Here is a 24,077-nt window from a genome sequence, read left to right on the forward strand (position 1 = left end):
GACCTTACTTTTGGCCTAAGGTGTTTCTAGCGACCTGCACACACTATTTCAGTGCTTTTCCCAAACTTCCTGGCTCCCAGAACAAAGGCGGCTGTCCAACTCTAATTTAGAAGAGGTCCCTAACCTGAAAGACACTAACGCTATTTCTATCTCAATTGCAGCCTTCTCACTCTTTGGACAGGCTCCCACTTTGCTGAGCTTTCACGGTAGGTGTTTCAGTTTTATTAGGGGTCATTGCTACAACTCAGATCTGGAGTCACAGCAGAGGTCAAAGACACACTTTCCCTGTTTCCAACTGCGCATGGAAGCCGGGCCACGAGGCCTCACTTGGGTGGCTGAGCCCTGAGGACCCACTCCCACTGTTTGTAACACTCTGCCCCATGGGGGCAACAAGAAGGTTTGCAGATTTGGGTTTTGTTTGTGGGCACGCTCCTCACATGTGAGGGATTTTTCACTTGCTTTCAGTTTGAGAGTTATTTCTGTCTTTTGTGCCCCACCCTCCTTTTCTTTGTGTATAACGAGCTCTTTGTCTGGACCCGAGAATTCTGGTACTTCTAGGACCGTTTTCTAGGAGAAATGGAGCCCTTGAATTGGTATCATTTTTCTACTTAAAAGAGTTTGCCTCAGGGAGAGAAAACGCTTACCAACCTATCATATTATCAGCTTCTTCCTGCTCTTCTATTCCTGTTTACATAAGCATGCAAAGGGGTGGGGGGGCGGGGGGAGCTCTTTCTTTGCAACTGAACTCTCAGAGAAGGCTGTTACCATATCTGATCATCTCACAGCCAGATTAATGGTGCTGACAGAAGCACGCTTTCCAATAACGCCTCCATTTTGCTATTTTGGCAAAGAACGAAAATAAGTATCATTGTACCCGTTTATCTAAATTAGTGAATATGGCCAGAGCCTAGTTTGGGGGAATAAGTGAGTCCAGAGTTGTTCTTCTCCCCTCTGTCCTGCACCTGAGGGCACCATCCTGAGGTCTGAAGGCTTCCCTGTTGGCCGAAGGAAATAGGGTGATTTCTGCGTATTTTTTCACTTTTCTCATTAAGAAAAGACAAGAAGAAAGGGCAGTGTAAAGGAGTCAAACAAAACGGTACACGTGTGTATGTGTTCAGGAGTATGTGAACCCAGGAAGAGCTACCTTGGAAGAGTTTCTCCTAAGACGCAGTGCTTCCTACCCTTTATCGTATAGTGGCATAAATGCACAAGGTCTTCTGAACCCCTACACAAAAACCTGGGTTGACGTGGAAGCTCCTCTGGGCCCTGCCCTAGAAGAAGCAACACAGGGGTGCTAGAAATCCCCTCGGATTCCAGTCTACCGAGGGACCAGGCGGAGCCTAATCTGACTCTGCCCACACTGGGCTCTGGGGGTTGACTTTAACGTCCTCCAACACTGGTCAATAACCATAGGTGCCAGGCGAACTAGGGTCTGTCTGACTAGTGATAAGCCAAAAGCAATGAATTGATTACTCTGGTACAGCAAACCGTGGCCACAGAAAATCCCTGTGTGTGCTTTTCACCAACTAAGACATTCTAGTAAAACTCTTATTTTGACCTAGCCACATCCTAACCTTGTGAGCATCTTTTGGTAAATCAGGCTTAAAGCACCACATCAGACTACTAGGAAGCGATTATAATTTTAAGTTTACAAACTGTTGTTACCAAAGCATCCCAGATTACTACTCCCAGGATTTAGGAAGGCATTCCATTGCTTTCCTTTAGTTTTCCAGACAACAGATGCCCCTCACACATGGAACATTAGAGAAACAACAGTACTTACAACTGTGTACATGTAGTAGGTGTGACAGAGTTTGGACTATAACAACAAGTGGGCAGATTTACTTAATAATCACGTTTAAGTACTTTTTAGTTATTCAGCTTTTTAGAGGGCTTTAAAAAATCTGCATCATAGGTGGGCAATGATAGTTCAAGAGTAAAGAACAACAGACATGCAACTCCTGATCGTTTCTTAGGCTATTTCTATCAGCCATCTAGTTTCCATCACCCCGTGCAACTCGTTGGAGAGACAGCATGCACGCTGGACACGTCGTGAAATGCACTGCAAGGAATGAATGTCCAGTTCGATGCTTTTCAAACTGGAACCTTGCAGGTTGTCTTGGGAGATGAAGGGCTTTTCATCAGAAGCAGTGCCTTGCTCTTAAGGAGAGGAAGGGGACCAGTCAACCACTGAAAGCACAGTTGACAAAAGCAAAAATCTTTCTTGTATTCTTTTCATCCACGTTGTGGGAAAAAATAAGGAGGTAAAAGCAGGCACCTCAAAATGAATGACCACATGGCCAGTAAAAAAAAAGGCCACTGGGGTACGGGGGGAGGGTTGTTAATTGTTTTTGAAACAAAATCACCATTGCTACCACTGGGCTCTGAATGTGAGCTGTGCAGGAACGTGCCCTGACTGGAGGAGAAAGGAAGGCAGCCTATAATCCTTCAGGACCTGCAGGCTTCAGCAAAGAGAAGCAGCAAGTTCACAACACAGCTCGGGGAACAGAAGGATCGTACTCAAGGAGGAGAGTGTAGAGGGCTGCACCTGTATTCCCATGAGCCACCTCTGCACAGAGCAAGCCTTCGATCCACAATGACTGCCTGGGGCCACATCAGCTGAGGGGCAAGGTGATGCTCAGGCTGCCTAAACACAGGTAAGGGCCTCTGTACCTGTGCCCACAGATATGGACCCTGTCTTTCTGACAATCTTAGGAGAAAGAGAGTTCCTCCCACTCCACATGAGAGGATCACATGCTTTCAAATAACCACTGCTCACGATGAAACCCAAAGAAAGCGACAGTTGAAAAGTCTGTAAGGGTTTTTACTTTGCTTTTTAAAGTTTTACACTCTGTTCTACGGAGAAGGAAAAATTTCAAGGGTCCTTATTGCACCTTTCTGTGATAAAAGCAGTTGTAATTATTAGGGAGAAAATGATATTTTGAGGAGCAGTTTAGTTATAAATTATTTTTAAAGACCCATGAAAAGAAAAATAGTGATTTATCTCCTTCCATTCCCCCTGTCATCCCACCAGGGCTCCCCCCCAAAAAAAATCAGACAAAAAACAAACACACACACACAAAAACACATCTTCTCAAAGAGAAGATAACAGAAGAAAAATGTCTTTATGCCTAGGAGCTATCTACCCATCAAAAAAGCAGCATACACATACATTTTGATATGTAGAAATAATATGTAGACTATGGAGCCTGGAGCCACTAAAGATTAATCGTACTGTGCTCCCACCCACTTTGGTTGCAGGCTTTACTTTCAAAGCCCCGCTACCAGCTTTATGGCAAATCCATGCTTTGCTTTCTAAGGTGTTTTCTCTTTCTTCTTTCTTTCATTTTCTTTTCTTTTCTTCTCTCTCCCTCTCTTCCTTTCTTTCTAAACTGAACCCTGTCCTACTTTTTTTTAAAAAAAAATCTGGTGTATTGGAAACAACCTAGAATATTTTATATCATGTTAAGGGAGACATTCAACAATAGGAAATTATCAAAATGTTGCCAAGATTATGCAACATGACTTAATAACCACAAAAGGGAAATACCAGTAGGCACATACATGCCACGGTTCACAGTTAAGTAAGAGAGGCGTTTAGTTTATCAGTGTTATGTTTTGAAAACATATCACTCTTATTTCCATCTTTTCCCTTTGGGCTTCGCATCTCAACCTCGGTTGCTAAGGAACTAGCATATACTAGAGATCAGATTTCGTCCTTATAGACTTTGTAAGGCAGGGTATGTCCCAAATGCGTTTTTGCTCCTCACTTGGATTGGGGAGAGAAAGCATTCTAGTCCTACTTCAGGCTGTAGTCTCTCTCTCTGTGTCGTGGTAAATGAGGTAACACATTTAGAGTCCCCACAGCAAAGGAACCTCCTCTCTTACAATATGAAATACACACACACACATATTCCAGAAACTGTGATTGCTAACATTATTTGCAAGGAAAATCATCACGGGCTTACAGGCTATTTATTGGATAGATGGGGAACAGGGAGCAAACTTAGCAGCAATATTGTGGGCTATCAGATTACTATTACGTCAGTGGCATTCTCTGTTTGGATACCATGCTATGACATGTCATTTAATACTGTGATTATGTGTTAATATGGCGCACTAAAAGCCTTTTCGTTTGTCTGTAGACCACCCTGACGATGCGAAGTGCAAAGTGCAGGGTGTTCTTCTCTAGGAGATAACAGCAGCCATAACAACTCTCCTCACCAAGGCTGCTCTGCACATCTGCTCTACTCAGGCTAATTCTGGCCACGGCTGTGCAGGCGGTCTCCACTCCCTGCATGGAGATACATGCATGTCAATCAGACAAGACCGACCTCCCTTAAGTGACTGCTTTAAGGTCACTTGGATGTGCACCCCTGAAGAAAAGCTGGTCTTCTCTGTGGACTCTCAGGGCTGAGGACGGGTTGTGGTGGGTCCACTTGCTCTGCCTCCCATGTCCTCCTCCTCACCAGGGTGCAGCTCAATCATGCTCAAATCACCCTGGTTTTTTCTTCCCTCAGGAGAAATCACCTCATGCCAAAGGCACGGTTTTGCAGGTTTTCCTCCACCAGGAAAGGATGTCTCCCCTGGAATCAAGAATAACTGTTTTCAGAGCAGTCAGCCTCACTGGTATCCACATTATAACCAGTAGACAAACCCGAATATCAAGTTCACGCCATTAGCCATCGCCTCCCTGACACGGTTCCAGACTCAGCAGGTGGGAAGAGCTGCTTTCCTCCCTTGGTGGCGAAATGGAGGCCATTCGGTTGCACGTTAACACATCGTCGTCCTCCTGCCTCACGCCTGGAGCTCAGCACATGCCCAAGGCAGTGAGCACAGGAGAAACCTAAAGAACTCAGTGAGTCGTCCCTTCGTTACAGAGGTGTCCAACCTGTGGCCTGCAGGTTGCATGTTGCCCACAAGGGCTGTGACCATAGCCCAACACAAAATTATAAATTTACTTAAAACATTACGAGATTTTTGTGTGTGTGATTATGTGTCACAATGCCCAAGACAACTCTTCTTCCAGTGTGGTGCAGAGACACCGAAAGGTTGGACACTCTGATTTAGAGGCACAGACGTGCTTCAGCTGACAGAAGGTGGGGACATCGGCACTAACCTTGAGCAAACTGCACGGGTGACATCGCTTCTCTACTTAGGCATTTATTCACTTCGTCCACTTGCTTTGTTCTAGCACCTTCTGAGGCTCCTCCTCTGGGCTGATTGCCATTCGGAATGGACCAGCAGGCAGGCACAGGACACACACCCGCCTTGCCCTCAGGGGTTCGCGATGAATGGGGAGACAGATGTGCAACCCTGGGGGTGGATGGGCCTGGAGATGGGGAGACAGATGTGCAACCCTGGGCGTGGATGGGCCCTGGAGATGGGGAGACAGATGTGCAACCCTGGGCGTGGATGGGCCTGGGGATGGGGAGACAGATGTGCAACCCTGGGCGTGGATGGGCCCTGGAGACAGGAGGAGGCACCAGGTGGATGATGCCTCCCAGAGGGCGGAGTGAGTCTGACTCTCTGCCTCTTCCGGAACTGGCGGCCATGCAAAGGTAAGGAACTGGTCACCACAGACACCAAGGCAACCTAATCTGAAATTAATGAATGCGTGGAAGGAAAAAGAAGTCTTAAAAAAAAATAAAAACGACACCTGATTTATGAAAAGGTGTTGAAAAGCAAAGAACACTCTACTGTCAGCCAGGAGGTTCAGCCAATTAAAGCCCAGAGAGCTGGCACTGAGGTTTTTTTTTTTTTCACCTCATGATTAGATTTGAAGAAAGTAGTACTTGGGGAGGGCAAAGTGGGTTCAGGGGCTCAAGTATATGGCAACACAAGGAAATGAGACTTTAAGTGGTGAGCGCATAACAGAGTACCCAGATGTCAAATTAAAATCTGGTACCCCTGAAAATTCCGTGATATTACTAACCAGTGTTACCACAATAAATTTAACTTAAAAATAAACAAAGCAATGCCCTGCAGCCATAGATAAGAAGGCACTTGGGGTACGCCTGGCAGCTCTGAGGGGGCAGGGAGTGGCGGGGTGCTACAAGGCCCAGTGGTCTTGCTCAGGCACGGTCACGTGTCATGAATGTTTAAGGAGTCAGAGAGCCATGCACATACGGTCAGAATGCAGGAGGCCTGAGGCAGAACCTGCAAGAGACACTGAACCCTGCTAGGCCTGTGCTGTGACCCCAGTGATGAAAGATCCATGCATCTCCCTCATTATGGCAGAGCAGGCCCTCAGGCAGGGGAACGGAGGAGGCTCAGGGCACCGAAGCATCCAGGGGGCAGGGGATGGCCATCTGCCCACGAGCTGTGGTCCTTTGACACAAACATGGATCATGGGCTGAGTCCCAGCAGCTCTGAGCCCGGCTGCCTCTCTGCGCTCAGGGTCAGTTTTCCGTAACTCCAAGATTGGACTCCACGCTCCTCTGCATTCTGAGAGGACCCCTGCATCCTGCGAAGAAGCGCCATCCGGGGTGTGAGAGGAAAATGGAGCTTTCCGAGAGAGAGAGGAAGCGGGGACAGAGGGCGGCTGGGGCCAGACGAGGCTGGTGCTGGCTTCACCCTCTTTCCAGGCAGGGTTAGCCTACCTGCCTGTGGATCGTGGAACCACTATGGCCCGTGGTGAGAATGCACTGTGAGGCTGTGAAGTTCCATAAGTGGGAGGCATGCACCAGGCAAGGGAACAGGCAACGTCCCTCTGGTTGCATTCCAAGTAAGCCTGCCCGCTTCTGTTGGACTACAAAGGGAAGAAAGGGGTTAAACGTTTGTTTTTCATACCCTCCACCTAAGGCATTTGTTATACCGGTTGATTCTAAAACACAGACCATGTAAATGCAGGCACACGTGAGTGTTTGCATGGAATACATATAATCAGAGGAACGGGTATTTCTTTTCCAATAGGGATGTGGTCCGGTTACAGAAAATGCTGCTCTTCTAGTAGCTCTGGGTTTCTTACTATGAAATGCTGCTTTTTGTGGCACTATTTTCCCAGGAGATTTCCATGCAGTGGAGGCACAGGTAAGCCTAAATCAGGAGCTACAGGTAGAAGCTTTTAAATTTCACTCTCACTAGAAAACACAGCAATGATACATTTAAAAATAGAATTTGAATGCCACTTAAGGACTAATTAGGGGAAAGGAAACACGATATAGAAACGGAAGGGCCCTTTGAAATTAACTGGGCGTGCAAGCCACGGCTGGGTAACAATAAATTACAGGGCAAGGAACATGCATTTTAAAGTCCAGGTAGCTAATGATTATGACAAGTAGAACAAGCATGTCTCTAAACATAGGGAAGTCAGCTCTTTTCCATGTGAAACGTTTAAAACTGCCTTCCACGTTGCACAGCAGACAGCGCACCCCAGCACACTGCAGACTGCGGCAACAGCTTCACACCCAATGAACGCATATACCTCCCTCTTCCCTGCTCACCCCCTCCCCTGCTGTCCGGGGTCCAGGACGACAGCGGGAAGCAGGCCTTCAAAACTGCCTGCAGGGACTTCCAGCCTCATGCTCCTCTTGTCTCTTGCTCTCACACAGTCCACTCAGGAGAATTCACCCCAGTCTCACCTATTAATTCCATCCTGGGGGACCTGTTTCCCATCCATCCTCCTGTCTTCCAGGCCTCCTCAAGTTATCCCCCAGGAATGTGTGGGACTTCCATTTATGCATTTTCAAATTACCCTGATCAGGGCTGGTGAGTCACATGCATCCAGAAGAGGCTTTGATTTTAAATTAACCCAATCTCCAACGCCTGTGGCAGCAGCCTCCTCCCCTCGCAACTGCCATCGCCCTCCCTTCATTGTTATTCAACCGACCGTTCTTCAAGTTAACGAAGACACATAATGTGCCTCAACATTCCGGCTTTCGCCAGCTACTGCCAGTCGAACTGTGGATTCCTGCTTCTCACTGCGGATCGGTACTATTTTCATAACATTAGGGCTATAACTTTGGTGGAGTGGCCTGGAAACCTAACCACGATTTGCTATTTCTATAGGAAAATGTATTCTCAATAATTTCATGAATTACGACCAGACTGTAGATACTACCCAACCAACCAGCCAAGCAGACAAACATAAAGCCACGGAAGGAGGCGTTCTGAGGTTCGTCTACTCCCTGGTGCTTACACAGGAAACACTGGACGCACAGACAGAGAAGCCCCGGGAGCTCATCAGTGCAATGCCAGATGGCATCGCCTGGCTGCAGCCAGGCACCTGGTCCGACTCCCACATCCTTAGCCGAGCAGGATGAGGTGGAGATAAATTAGGGCTCCCCCTCAAGTCCTACTAATGTGTTCCAATGCCAGACACTCATACATATTTTTGAATTTTCCATATCACTCACTGTTTCATTAAGGCAAGTGACTGACTACATTATATAGTAAAGCATTTTTTACATTTTGAAATAAAAAATGAATATTCATAGCATTTGCATTTAGGTAAAAATGCAAAAATCTTCCTTTTACAGAGAATGGAATGATGCTGCCCAGGGAGGGAGAGAGGGAGCTACCCAGATGCTAAGTATTTATTGTAGCTCCCACCATTATGCATAAATTTGTATTCTCTCTCAGACGAGCAATTTAAAACATTTCAGTAAGTGTATTAGCAAAATACCATGAATGAAATAGAACCCATTTTCTTTACTACCAACTGGGTCTTTTAAAGCGTGGCAGGGTCGTCATCTGCCCATCCCCTCCTGCACCATCCATCAGTGGCTAAAATTCGTTTCATTCTAAACAGTTTTTTTTCCTTTCCCCCTTCTTCCCTGCCCCCAAGCCTGATCCAGAATCTAGGCCACTTCCACCTCCCTGGTAGTTACCACAAGAACCTCTCAATTGGTTTCCCTGCCTCTGATCTCACCTCCCCCTAATTTATTAGCCACACTGAAACCAAAAGAATCCTCCAAATATGGGAATGAGGCCACACCCCTTGTAAGAGCACTTCAGAGCTCACCGGGGCTCTCCGGATGGAGGCCCAACTCCGCCCCCTGACTGAGGGGCCCTTCCTGGTCCCATGCTGCTCACTCTATCATCCCACCCGCCCCCTGCTCCCTCCTGCTCTCGCTCGCTATTCCCATCATACTAAGTTGCTGTCTTTCCTCACCTGAAACTCTCTTGCTTTCAGGATGGGGACACATCATCCTCTTTAGATCTCAAGTCTTGACTTACACAGAAAGCTTCTCGGACCCTTAGGATGATGGCTTCAAGGCTCCTTTTATAAGAGGCACCTTAAACACTCTGTTGAGACAAATCCTCTTAACACCCTGTTCTTCCTCCATCTCAGACTTAATCGCACTCGTTGGTTAGCACGGGCCTGGCCGCTTGCCCTGTGGATAAATCTGTGCAGGCCAGGACTGCATGGGTCTCTTTCCGCCTCTGTCTCCAGCAACTAGCACTGTCCCTAGGACATAGTAGGTCTCCAGGAAACACTGCTGAACAAACTCATTCATGAAGACACGCCTGCCCTCTGTGTTTGATATCCCTCCTCTTTAATAGTCAAGATGTTCCAGATCACTACACGAGCACCGGGGAAGGTGTGCGAGGCGTGGTCCCCTTTGCATGTCCAGATTAGAGAAGGGGTCCGTGGTACATGTAGTCACCCTCCTCCAAACCTGTGCCAAACAACAGTCTACGATGAAAGAAAATTGACCTCATTGTTTCAAAAAAGCACATGCTACCTAATTCCAAGTAACTTAATTTTAAAAATTACCGAACAAATCCAGCCTTAAATGTCCTTTCCACAAAGAGTAAAAATGAGAATGAAACAAACAAAAAACAGCTGAAGCAGCATTGCAGACACACGTGCTATGAAACCCCCGTGTCCCCAGCACCAGTCCTCCAGCGTGCCCCTGCACCCAGCTGGCTCGACTTTGGGAAATCCCTGAAGGCGAGCCGCTGAATCAATACAAAGAAAAGCCAGCTAGTCACGGATGTATAAAAATAATCTCAGGCACGTCATCAGCATGCCAGGCTCAAGGCCTAATGTAACATTACCCTACACGCGTGTAGCACTTCACACTTTTCAGAGCGCTCTTGTGTGCAGTCTACTGGGTCTAACCTCCAAAAGAAGGTAAGTAAGCCCTTTATCCCCATTTGATAGCTGGAAAAGCTAAACCAGAGGCCAAGTTCTTTGCTCAAGGTCACAGGGCCTTGGGTCAAACCCAGGGGTCCTGATCATCAGGAGTGGGTGTCCTTTCTCACGGCCACGCCGTGGTCAGCTGGCACCACGGTGGGGAAGGGCAGAGGAGGAGCCACGGAACTCAGCGCCCCTCAGAATGCACAGGGCCCGTTCTGCTCTCGCTCCGCTCCTGCCCCCTTTTCGGAGGCAACCTGCAAATAGCAGGGAGACCAGGTTAAACGGAGGAAACCACGGTCGGGGTGGTAGAAAAGAGAGAACATTTTGTCTCTCATTTCCCTAAATGTCACTAGCTCTGCATGTCCCAATAATGCAAGCAACGTCGAATCTCCTATGAGACTCTAGCACGAGCCCTCAGTCGGCGGCTCCTCCAGAGGGGCCCTGGCACAGCTCAGCAATTCGCCTTTAAAGGGGGGAAGGTGGCAGCCCACAGTGCAGCCACGTGCTGGAGCAGGCCCAGGAACCCAGGAAGGCGGGGAAATAGCTCTCCTCTCCTCTCCCATGTGTTCCCCAAGAAGTCATGAGAAGGAAACTTCTTGAACATCATTGAACTCATATCTCTCTCTCTCTCTCTCTCTCACACACACACACACACACACACACACAGCATGTTCTCTGCCTTGGAACCTGCAAGGATAAAACCAACACAATCCTTTTCCTCCCCCATTTATAAATACATGCTTAGAGTATGTATTTATGTGGTCCAAAACATGCTGAAACTTACTGAAAAGAATGAAGGTCCTGAAAAACTATTTTTAAAGTACTACGTCATTCAAAAAAATAAATTGATCTCTCAGCATTAAAAAAAAATGCTTGTAGTAAAAGAAAACATTTGAAGGAGTTCAGCACCACGTGGCTCAGGAAAAACTAGAATGCAGATTCCCAGTGGCAGATGTCACCAGGCAGTTGACGAGCAGCAGAGGAGGGAACGCCCACTGTGGGCCAGGGACATGGACCCTTCCCAACACTGTACCAGTGGGGCACACTGGGACAACGCTCCACAGAAGTGCGCTGCGCCGGAGCCGCGGCCTGGGAACACTGCACATGGCCGGAAGTGTTTCCAAAGAAGTACTCAGGTGTGTACAAAGACTTCTGTACAAAGATATTTCAGAGCATTATTTAGAACAGAAATGAAACAAACAAACAAAAAACCCTGAGCATCAACCACAGAAATCAGCTAAGCAAATTAAGATCCATGTGAGAGAAGGCAAGGAAGCCACTAATCATCACATTTTGGATGAATACTTAAGATCAAGCAAAACTGCCTATGACAGCAAATGAAAAAAAGGTTACAATTTTCTTTCAACATACGTGCATAGGAAGCAGATGAGAAGGCATGCACTAAAATAAGATACATACTTATCTTTAGGCGGTGTGCTTGCACACCATTCTCATTTTCTTCTAAATACTTTCATTTATTTTCCTTCTTTTTACAATGGAAACAAATTGTATCTATAACTAGAATAAAATTAATAAATGATGTTTTTTTTTTAAAAAAGAGAGCCTCTTCAAAAGCCACACGCTTTCCCAGTAGCACTTGAGTTAATTTAAAAATTTTTTAAATTTGGATAAAGTATACCTAAATTAAAATTTACCATTTTTAGCCATTTTACATGTATAATTCAGTGGAATTAAGTACATTGACGATATTGTACAACCATCGCCACCACCATCTCCGGAACTGTCATCCCAAATGGAACCTCTGTACCCATTAAACCGTAACGCCCCATTCTTCCCTCCCCCTAAACCTCAGTAGCTACTACTCCACTTTCTGCCCCTATGAATCTGACTGTTCTAGGAACCTCATGTAAGTGGAAGCACACAACAGTCGTCCTTTTGTGTCTGCCTTATCTCACTTAGCATAATGTTTCCAACGTTCGTCTATGCTGTGGCGCACATCACAGTTTCATTCCTCTTGGGAGATAAATGTCTATTGTAGGTATATATCCCATTTCATTTCATGATTGTTTGTTTTCCATGCAGACTTTAATTTTGAAGCATGTCTGAACTTCAAAATGATCAGTAGTTCACGTAATTGAAGGATGTATTGTCAATGGAAGAATTAAAAACATCAAATAGTATAATTAAGGGGAAAATTATTTTTCACGGAAAGTCAAACTCTCCACCTGCCTCAAATCCACTAAACCTCACAACTCTGAGGTGTCTTGTACAACAGGGAAGAGGAAAAGTGCTGTACAGTGCAGTAACAGTGAGTGGTCCCAGATCCCGTTATCGGGACCAAATGCATACACTTCACTTCACATGAGCAATCCAAAAGGCTCATCACAGCCCTCGGATTGGTGGCTTCCCCTGGGGGAGGGGCACCACGGAACCTTCTGGGCTGTGGAAATGTTCCATACCTTGACTGGGGTGTGGTTATATACAGGCAGGCATAAACCTCCTGGACCCACCCACATTAGATCTATACATTTCACTGTTTGTAAATTCCACTTTGATTTTTAAAGAGGAACACCAGTCTCACCAGCCCCCTCCCTGAAGGAAGGCGCGTTAAGCCTAAAGGAAATTGGAGTAAATAAGAATTTTAGAAAAACAAAAGTGGTTCTACAGGTTAGCTACAAATACTCGGTGCCACCATCAGCTTTAGGGTCCTCTGTGGGTCTCTACTATCCCCACAACCAAGTCCAAGTTCCTTTCTCCTGACTGCGGAAACACTGGTTTGTCTGGGGGATGTCTGGTAATCACAGGGTGGACTCACTGCAGACAATTCCTGGAACCTGCACAAGTTTGGTAAACAGCCCAACAGGTGTGAGGCCAGGTGACGAAACACCTAAATGTGTGTGGCTCTGTGTGGGAGTAGAAAGCAGGTACACCTTGATTGCATGTCAGGCTCCAGGTGAGGCAACACGGCCCCTGAATGAACAGGGTGGGGTAAGAACTATAACCATCCCAAAGGGAAAACAAGGTCTCCGACAAGGTGAGGGCACCTCATCTGAATGTGGGGTCTGGAGCTGAGAAGAGACGCTTGGACTCGGGCTGGATGCTTCGGCACTGGACTTGGCTGGAATCCCGGAGAGGTGAGTAACCCCTTTCCTACTTACGTGGTTATCTGTTATTCTCTCCTGCGCAGTTCATCTTTCTAAAATGTCAAGTTCAGGCTGCACTTTGTAGGAGGCCTGATGGTCACAGTGAATTCCCTGTCCAACCATTTAAAGCATCCAGACCATCAGAGGAGCTTTTTCTTTGTAAGCTATTTTAGGTTCTCCACACTACTATGTCCCTTTACTGAAATGCACGGCCCGGTGGCCCAGAGATCTCCGGGTTGTCATGGAGTGGCGTTCAAGAGCACACAACTTCTCAAGGGTCTAAAATGTAGTTTTAAAGACAAAACGGCCCCACCTACGCTGAATAGCAAAACAGAAATGACAGTCAGGGACTCAACCACTTCCCTAGAGTTAGTGTTATATATGTATTTTTAAAAAACTGAGCAGGGATTCTGACCAGTTTAGTGACATGGACTCCTTATCATTTAGTGAAGACAGTAAGCCGTGGTGACCAGCTCTCAGGGGGGTAAATATTGAACCTGAAAGCTGCCCAACCCACGCTAGTCGTCCTTGGGTCTCTCACAAAATACGCCGCCTTGACTTCTCATGTGCCAGGGAGATTACATCCACAAAGCCAACTTCTGTCCTTTCTTGACTCCTCTTGCTCTCTAGAAAGCGTCTCGTTGACCTCCTAGTGGACATTTGGCTTTACAGACATTTAATTACAAGTAACTGTCCCGAAGAGTCTCGGCATCACCTTTCTAGTTGTTTTTGCAAGTTTGTATCCAGGGATTCCCGCTTTGGCTCTTATTTTGCCCCAGCCTTGAGGCAGGGCCGCCGCTGCCAGCCTGGTTCTGTGCAGGTGGGATGACGGAGGATGGATGATGTGCAAACTACAGAAACCGCCGGGCACGGGAGGCGCCCTGGGGAACAGGGGTTTGGAGGTGCACAGGGCCGCCCCTCGCCTCCTTATGCTACGAGATAAGGAGCCACACACACAGCCCCTCCTGCAGCCTGGGGGTTGGTGACAGATGTTGACCTGTGTTAATAAGAGGACTGTCGAATGACACCAATAAAACCCATCTTTCCAGAAAGGCTACCCTCTAACAGTTCCAATGATGGCAGAGTCATTGAAAGCCTCGCCAATCTAGTCACATGAAAACACCATAAAAACATTTAAAAACCAGCTAGGATCCATGGGCTCACAAACCGACATGCGCTCCCTCAAGGACAAGTGCAGTTGGTCCATCTGTCCCTGGGACCCCGTGGAACTTCCTGAACCAGATGTACAGGCTGCTTTTTTAAATAACTCTTTATGTAGGAGAATAAAAACCCTCTTTGCCCTGACAAATAACCCAGTTATTCCCCTCCCCAGGATGGACCATGAAAGCACTTTCAGCCAAAGCAGCAGCCACACAGCACAACCAGAAAGTTGCAATGCAAAGGTCTTCTAGTTGACAGAGATAACTGCTGTCTTCATCATTTCCAACCCATTCGTTCTCAGCACCGTGAGGGGCATTTGGTTGTTGGAAGAACAGCTAAATGGTTTCAAAATCATGGAAAAAACAAAAGCAAAAAAGAAAATCTGGGTTTGTACGGCTGGATAGGAAGTTTGTTAATTCACCTCTCTCGTATCTTCACCTTCTCAGATGCGTGCTGCCCACTTGGAAGACAAGACCCTTTACGGGGAAGGCAGCAGGGGCCTCCAACCTCCCGACGAGAACTGTCTCGTGCGAACAGCTTGTCTTGACTACCCTCGCGCTGCTCTGCTTACCCAGAGCAGGCCATATATTATCCAATTACCCAGCACCTAGCCATATATTATCATAACTGCGCCGTGCAATTAGACGTTTTGCTCTGAGATGCTGATCGCAAAAGTATTTCACGTACGTTATCTTCACCGAGACCCAGGCAGTTGGAAGGCAAGAACTATGTCAAAGGTGGCAACGCTTCCCTTGGGTTAAGGTCCCATCACTGACACGCACTCTAGAATCTCTTGGGAACAGAATCAAAGCCAGCACAGGGTGAGAGAGCAAGTGTCCCAAGCAGGTAGGGTTTTTCCAAAAGGAGGCCTCCGAAAATTACCTGCTCTTCCTGCTTCATGAAATTCTACTGAACTTTAGTTTCCCAGCGCAGATCTAAAGCAGAAAATTTAAAAGCAAATTGTCAACATGCATTAGCTATTTTTGTGACTTACTATTTTTATTTTATTGGTTGGCACCAAACTCCTTGTTAATTATTTTGAGTATCACCTACCAGTGGGCAAACGTGATTACCCAGTACAAGAATGGGCACTCATGAGCCACCAAAAATGTTACACTTTACATATTATGTTTATTCAATAATGTAGAGAAATGGACAATATAGATTTCCAGCAATAATCATTTTTATACTAAAACAGGAAAAGGAAAACGAGTAACTTTCATTTTGAAGGAGAAGCTTCAGTTATCACATAGGTGGCTCATACACAGATAACACTGTGTAAAACGGTTTTCTGTATTTCTAACTCATCTCCACAGCAACTAAAAGAGTCACAGATGGTTAAAAAAACCAACAGATCAATTTTGTTAAATGAAGACATCTGAGTCACTTTGGCATGTTACACCAGCAGTTTAATGAGGTTTATTTATTTCAACACACACAGACCATTAAAAAAATGATGTCCCATCCACGGCCTTCTGTCTGCCCCCAGCTCCCCAGCCTACCTGCCCCCCCCCCGCCCCCGCCCCCGCCCCCGCCCCTCGCCCCAGCCTCAAACAGAGAAGGGAGAGCAAAACGGCTGGAGACCGAACTCCTTCCCACTCACAGGAAACGGAGCCTGTCACGTCTACAAAGGATGAGAGCGGCACAGATGATATGACACTACTACACTCTGGAAACTGCTGTTAAAGAATTGGATGTATTACTAGAAAGAGATTTAGATACTGCCTGGATGTATGACACATCTGAATATCTCTGAAGGACATACTTGGAAAGAAGTGTTCTGACAAAGTGGTAGTTAGGCTGATCATCAAACCACCTCAATAAAGAAATGAGCAAACAGACTAACCACGGGACTACACTGTCATGGCTCTAGGAACAAGCGACAGGCCCAAGGACAACGCAAGAGCGACCCTTCAGAGACAGACGCTCCTCTGAAGAGAACTGGGAAACGCGGTGCAGAAGTCAGTACCAAACTGGACTACGGAGGTCACCATGTCCTTAACTGCATATGGACTGCCAGCAAGAGTGACCTCATTTTCTATGTACGAATGAGAAACTGAAATAGGCACCAAGATATGCCAGGCAGAACGTCCAAGGTAGCCTGAGGTCACGTATTATCTAGTTATTACAAAAAGACGGTCATTGAAATTTTGTGTTGAAAACAAGCAAGCAAACAAAACCAAAAAAAACCCCCACCCCTCAACATTTAAATAATAGGGGAATATACAGCAAAGGAAATTACGGTATGCTCATATAATCAAATAATATGCTATTTAAAATCATACTTAAAATACTTTTAAATGCTTAAAAAATTGGGAGGAAATAAAAATGTTAAAAGAGTTTTTTTTCCCTTCAGGAACAGAATTACTGGTATTTCCCCCTCTATTTTTATACTTAACCTAATTTTAAACAGTTAACATATATTACTTTTTTAATTAGAAAAAGGCATTATTTTGAAATTTAATCCATTAGTACAGAATAGATTGAAAGAGAAAATGCCTCCCCCTCACAGTTATTTAAAAACTCAGCTTGGGGTTTACATTTACGTCTTTGGAAAGTAAAACACAATGGATACTTTTATTATTACTTAAGGCAAACTCTGTCTCCTCTGTGACTGGGTGACCTTGGATGAGAAGTCCGTTCACAATAGTGGCCAGAGCCACACATTCACCCCTTTTCATTCCTGTACCTCCCAATCTAATGGAGAACGTCTGGAGAGGGTGGGGTGTTTCTCTATTTAGTAGATAGGAAGAGCATTTATGAAGTTATTTTTCCTGGACCTCCCTCTTTTTCTTCCATGTTGTAATATGAATAATTTGAGACCCTCTTTCTTCAAGACTCTCTTTCAAGGCTCACAGTAGATTTCCTAAGGTAGAAAGGGGAGCTAGGAAAACAGTTTGACATTCCTATTATAGATCTTACTGCTGTAATTGTGACAACCCATACACAAAACTCTTCATTCACAGGTAAACATCTAGGGTCACTGAATTGTCGTATTGCACCCAGCCAAATTCAGGGTGTCACACAGGACAATCTGAAGTCCCTAAAGATACCATCTGAGCATGCAAGACCAGATTACCTGGCACTAGACAGGACACATTTCTTCTCGAATGAGAACAATTTCAGCTTTTCTTTATCTTTCAAAGTTATAGCACGGTTATCCTTAGTTAGATTTTAAGTGTCATTTAGTACCTTTAAAAAGTTCACTGCTTTATTCTACATAATTTGGTGAATTTGGCTCTTAAGGTAGTCAAGGCCTTTGTACCAAGTTTAGTTTTAAGCAGAAATAACAGTCCTTTGAACGTGGTAAAACCAAATGCACATTTGCAAATCCTTTTGAAGAAATACACGGTAGGAAATGTATCAGCATCCTCCTTCTTTCCTTAGCAGTCTGTATGGCTCCGATGCTAGACTAATGATTTCTAAACAATTTGATTGTAAAGTATCTGTTGTTTCTTATCTTTTCTCCTCCCCTTGACCAAAGGTTTGAGGTCAACCTTATCAAAATAAGATACAGTGTTGAATTAATTAATTACCTGGATGACCTGGCTCTCTCTACATGAACTTCTTAGTCACACTCTGTCTTTCCTGGGGGCCCTTGTTACAGTTGCCCTACACCTGTTGAGTCTTTACAATTCAAACTATGACAGCTAAGATTAAGTTTAAACCCAGGCTAGGAATCTGAAAAGCTCAAAGGATACATTTCTAACAACTCCTGGGCCGATCTCAGAGAGTGAATGTGACTGGAGGAGGCAGGGAGTAGAATGGCCCAGGCCCAGCCAGACATGGGCATGACCCCTGGCCCTGCCTGGCACTTGCTGCATGATCTGGGACAAGTCACTTAACATGCCTCAGCTGCTCATTCTTTTCTCATGTATGACTTGTATTGAGACATTACAAGCACATATGAAGTGCTCAAAGTATGGAAATAATTCATACTTTTGATTATCAATCTGTAAAAATAGACAAAATAATTCTAGATATAATGCAATGATCACAAAGTATACTACACACCTACAGGATTCTACAAATGTTATTCTAGGTTTTGTAATAATGAATATATGCTCATTCTATTCTATGTTTAATATTACAAAGCAGGCTATTCTAGGCCATGTATCTTTTTTTTAGTGTAGAATTCAACCCTCCCCCTCGCCTTAAATGACTGCTACCATCAAAACTGAAAAATGTCATACTAGGTTTTGCTAGTCTTGTTAGAATAAATACTCCATAATAGTTGGGTTTCCCACTGACCGAGCTATGAAATTGTAGGGAAATCTACATACAGCAGACAATGTTCATGGAGAATATCAGGAGGCTCTGGATGGATTGTGACAGATTTCCTCATAGCCCCTCCCCCACATGTATTAATAGCTGAGATAATTAATATCTAATTCCTATATGCAATCACATATGTGCTGCTTATTCAAATTTCAGTGGGATCTTTTATATAGCTGGATTGTTTCCATTTTAAAAGTTTTGTCCACATTTTGAACAGAAACCACAAACTGAGATGTTTATAATCATAAAAAAACACCCTCTTCTAAGACTCATTTAAAGTCATTTTACTATCCTTTTGTTCTGGACAAGTCAGAGACTTAAGAGATAATGAGACATTTTAGTTTTTAGTTTTGCATTTCTTGATTCTCTCAAAAGCAGGAGGACCAGGGGTTGTTTTGACCTTTACACTCCCACGTCATGTCCCTACTTTCGGATTAGTCAATTACTGAAATATGGAATCATTGCTTATTCAGGGCAAGGTGTCATACGCATGCTCACTCTGAAAGAATGACAGAGCTCTGTACGTGTCCATCTGTCTAGAGCTTGATGAAAAATTCATACCAAGAGCTGCGTATTTTCAAAAGTCTAACATGGACTACTTTTGCAAATAGGTTCATTTCTCTTCATCTTTCTTGTGCTTTGAAGCAGTTGGGGTAAAATGTTCTTATATGCATTACCCACACATGGCCAGGTCATGCCTTAGTTCACAAGTTCCATTCTTCTCACCCTCTACATTTTGCAAAACCATTATCATTTGATGCTAGAAGACAAAGCAATGTTTTGGGAAACAAACAATTTCCCCCACCACCACTCTTTCTCCCCTCCCCCAATCTGATAAAATATCTTTACCTCCTGGTGCCTTTAACCTTAAAATAAACTGGCATTCAAGGGATAAGGACCTCAAAAAACAGTTACTGATAAAACTTGCTTACGTGCAAGAAGATAACTGTTCTAGTACTTTGCTTATGTCAGCTACTGGTAATGAGGTTAGCAATGTTGTAAAGATGAGTTTGAATTAATAGACCCACTAGGAGAGATGCTCTATATAGTTGTCTCCTACGTCTAGCCACCCTTCTGAAGCTCAGGAAATCCTTTCCGTTACACTAAAATCAAATCCTTAGTTACATCGGCCTTGTAGTAAATCAAGGCAAATGTGAGACAATGCTACATATGCTCCAGGTCATTTAATTATGGCAAAGAATGCTCTTGTTTCCTCTAGTTATCCCTACATAATTCTCTCTCTCTCTCTCTCACACACACACACACACACACACACACGTACTACAGTTCAGGGAGAGCAATCAGGTGAGCAAGCTGAGCTGACAACCTCTGGAGCAGGTCCAAGAAGATAAGTCTTAACAGAGTGAAAAGGTGCAGGTGAACATATAACACTTGACTCATTTAACGTGTGAGGTAGTGAATTCAGGTCTATAAAACCTTTCCACGGATTGTAGGAAATGCCCAAATCGCCAGTTAATTATGAAAGATATAAGGTGGGCAGGAAGGAGGTAGAGCAGCAGACAAGCCCTGGGGGATAGATAGGTAGGTACTGGCAGGTTACAGTGGCTACAGGAAAGATAAAATAGTTAAAGGAAATTAGATGGCTTCTAGACAAAGGTCTCTAGAAGACGGTGCTACAGTGTGGACGTTTATCTGCAATAAAATGGGAAGTAAAAGTAGCTTACAATGTAGTTTACAATGTCATTAAGTATCAGGGAGCTTATAAAGTTGCAATCAGTCAGAAGTTCTGAGAAACAGAGACAAATCCAAGCAGATATTCATCAAAAGGAGGTGTCAAACCAACGGCCTTCTGGAAAACTGTTCATTTTTTAAAGCCAAAAGTGCATCAAAATAGTTGCACTTTTTTTTTTTATAAAGACATCCTTTGAGGTCTCTTGACTTAAAGAAAAAGGACATAAATAAAGTGCTACAATACTAGGAGCGTTGCTCATTACACACCCGTGTTACACTCGCGGGCCAGTTCCAACAACTGTGCATCAAGGTGGCATGCTATCTGCCCATCCCTCTTCCTGGCCTTAAAATGCAACTGTTCCCGCTGGGGGCCCTGAGAAAAAAACGGCCCCCATAGGCTAAGTGCACAGCACCAATACCCAGAGCCGGGGAGTCCGCCGCGCTGGTTTTGCAACGACGCCACATGGAGACCAGTGGGGGAAAACATAAAAAGAAACGAGGGCCAGAAGGCAACAAACAAAAATGTACTCCCCTTTGTAGGGGTCCAAGAGAAAACAACCCCCAAATCCCAAACCAGAGATACCTAATCAGGACACACTGGGGACACATTGGGGACACCTAATCCATACCTGAGCTGAAAACAAATCAGAAGTATCTGGGAAATCAACTGGGACACATTTTAATAAAAAATCTCCCCATCATCATCATCGTCATCATCAACCCCGGAAAAATAAAAAAAAACAGCACCTGAACTATCAGAAACTACACTTTAAGACCTGAGGTTTACATAACCTCAAATTACATAATATTCCTGCTGTGCACTAAAAACGCTTCTATAGGTGAAGCGCCAAATCCCCCAGTGTTTTAACATTTTCCAGAGAGAGAGAGAGAGAGAACTGGAAAACTCTGCTGAATAACTGGCGGGGGAGGGAGGAAATAAAGTGCTGGAAAAGTCATCCTTGACAGGCTGCAAACCCAACCAAATGTTACAGGATAAAGAGGAACTCGGAGCAGGTGACTCCCTTCTGCTCCCATCCCAGCGCGCTGGGGCGTCTGAGGCCGAGTGGGGCAGAGGGAGCGGGGCGCAGGGCGCAGGGCACGGCAGGGCTTACCTGCTCCCCGAAGTCGATGGCTATGTTGGTGATGCCCAGGGGCACAAGGAACCGGATCAGGGGCCAGTAGTGCGTGAGCGCCGGGAATTTCACCATAGTCCCCACCGTGGGCTGACCCCACACACATCTGCCGCCGCGAGGGGACTCTGCGGGGAGGCGCGGGGCGAGCGGGCCGAGCGGGCAGGGGAGCGGGCGGACGCAGGCCGGCTCCGGCGGGGCCTCTAGGCGGCGGCGGCAGCGTCCTCTCCAAGTGCAGCGGCTCTAGCAGGAGATCCGCAAGCTCAAGTCCATCCCTGCTGCCCTCCCACACAACAAAGATCTGCCGGGAAAAAAAAGAGGAGGGACGGTGGCGGTGGCGGCGGTGGCGGCAGCAGAAGGTTCTGTTGACAGCAGCTCCATTATAAGCGCTCTGGAGCCCGGAAATAAATAAATAACCGCACGCACGAGGCGCCCCCGCCGCCACCACCGCCGCCACTGCGCAGAGGAAATCGGGGCGGGCGGGGAGGCGCGGACACCGCCGCCCGCAGCCCCAAGGCGGGAGGGCGGTGGGCAGGGGAGGAGGCCGGGTAGGGGGCGGGCGGCTCCCTCCTTCCCTCCGCGGCCGCCTGCTCTCGGCGCGGCCGCTGGGGGCGCTGCGCACCCACAGGCCGCGGGGGCCACCGCCTCTCGGGCTGCCCGCCAGCGCCACCGCCTCCGCGGCTCCCGGGACGCGCGGGGTGGGACTAGTCGCAGTGCCGGGCTGGCCAAGGGACGGTGGCGCGCTGCCCGGAGCCTTAGGGCGCGGCGGGGCGAGCTTGAGGGGCGGGGGCACCCAGCGGTCCGGAGGCCCCGAGGGCGGCGGGGCTCTGCAGTCCGGCCCAGAGCTAGGGTCCCCGCGCCGTCCCAGGAGGGGCCGGAGAGTGTGAAAGACTGGCAGGGGGTGCAGGCGAGGCAATCGCGATCGCGGTCGCGAGGAGCAATAAGGGCGCGCTGTGGCCGGGACGGAGCGGAGAGGGGCAGGGAAGTGCGGGGAAGGCTGCTCCGGGCCGGGCTGAGGTCTGATTCGGGCCCACCTGGGCATCTAGGTACCGGGAAGAGACGGAGGTGCGGCTCTGGGCGTGCGATAGAGACCGAGAGAAGGTCGCCGCGGAAGGAGCATATCCAGAGGTGACCAGACCCGCGTCCCGGAGCAAAATGCGCATTGGGCCGCAGGGACTGGTCCCAGCAGGCTCTTAGACCTGCCTCCAGCACTTTGCTGAGAGCCAGGCGAGGTTCTTCTCAAGGCAGCGCTGTTGTAAAAAACGAAACAAACAACAAAAAACAACTCGAAAAGTGCGTCTCTTTTAAATAAACAAGGGGGGAGGGGGAAAATCTTCTATAGTACTGTGGCCCAGTGATTTCAGAGTAAATAAGAGCTGTGCTGAGTATTTCACCTAAAACTGTATGACAGCAGCGCCAGCATCCATCTCTGCACCCAGCACACTGTGACCGGAGGGTTTAAGGCCCTTGGTGAATGAAAACAGCCTCGGATAAATGGATAATCTTTGTTTCCTTGGACCAAAAACTGCAAAAAATTGAATCTTTTAAAATGAGAGGGTCGGGGGAGGGGAAGGGCCCCGTGCAGAGCCGGGCCACTGTGCAGTCTTTGCCAAGGTCCAGAGGGCCCTCTTGAAATTGGTAATTTTTGAAGAAGGGGCGGAGCAAAGTATGTAGCCTGTCCTTCTATTGTTTTGCACTGGCCCAGTACAAGCATCTTTCCAAGTTTAATTAGCATAATGGATTTAAATAATTTATTATTAAAAGTAATGAAGTAATTTTGCACCTATGAATGAGTCTGTTAGCTCACATTTAGCTTTGTAAAGCTTGTGTCAGTAGTGAGCTTGAGAACTCAAATGCCTGGTTTCAGATATTTCACAATTATTTGAAAGTATATCACATATTTTCCATATTTTATGCCTTTTAAGAGACCTTTTTAAATTCCACACAGTTTGAACAAGGCCTTGAGAAACAGGAAACTAATTTATCTCGTGGCCCTGATGTAACCTCAAATTGCATCCTCCGTAATTAAAATGAAATGTTGGTGATTATTTATTGTGTTAGATGTGTCAAACGATATTATCGGAAAGGCTTCCCAGCAAAACAGGAAGTTAGTTCTCATGTGTAGGACTGTCCTCAGTAGCCAATTCCTAAAAGGTGCGTTTGAATATAGTCAAATCTCATTTTAAATAAAGTAAGAGGACTTGTTATTTAACAGAATTCTCTGGGAAGGAGTTCTTTTCTAAAGCAAATATCACCTATGGCTTACCGATTCTGTTAGTGTAGGTTTCTGTGGGCTCTGTTTACCTACTGCCATCGAATTACACTGGCCTTTGTCTGAAATGTGTGGGTTGATGGCCCTGGATCAATCCTCATCAAGTCCAGTTTGCTTTGCCTGGTCCCTAGACAAGGACAGGACATTGCTGCTGCTGACTGGTGCAAACACACACCTGTGATCTTAAGGACGCATGGTGAGAAAGTTCTAGTAAATCAATGGAAGATCATCATCCTTATTTGAGTATTCTAACAGTGTATTTTTTAAATGAGTGATTTAAGAGTGTCACCTTCGATCATGGCAAAGAACTCTTTTTAGATTTGAAAGGCCTCCCAATTTCAATCACACGGCGG

General features: G+C 46.1%; 1 protein-coding gene across 3 annotated transcripts in view; it reads right to left on the reverse strand.

Annotated features, from left to right (window-relative positions):
* Nucleotides 1–21,975, reverse strand: part of ANKH (ANKH inorganic pyrophosphate transport regulator) — a 123,928-nt gene extending 101,953 nt beyond the window's left edge. The window contains exon 1 of one of the 3 annotated variants that reach the window (XM_037063029.1): nt 21,435–21,974. In XM_037063029.1, the coding sequence (XP_036918924.1) occupies nt 21,435–21,530 (96 nt within the window). In that variant the 5' untranslated portion in view covers nt 21,531–21,974. Of the gene's footprint in view, nt 1–21,434 lie in introns of all 3 variants that reach the window. The other 2 variants (XM_037063027.1, XM_037063028.1) reach the window with 2 other exon arrangements.
* Nucleotides 21,976–24,077: the final 2,102 nt, after the last annotated feature.

This window comes from Sturnira hondurensis, unplaced genomic scaffold (genome assembly GCF_014824575.4).
Source record: "Sturnira hondurensis isolate 20B ecotype Veracruz unplaced genomic scaffold, ASM1482457v3 Scaffold0014384, whole genome shotgun sequence".
NCBI classification, from domain to species: domain Eukaryota; kingdom Metazoa; phylum Chordata; class Mammalia; order Chiroptera; family Phyllostomidae; genus Sturnira; species Sturnira hondurensis.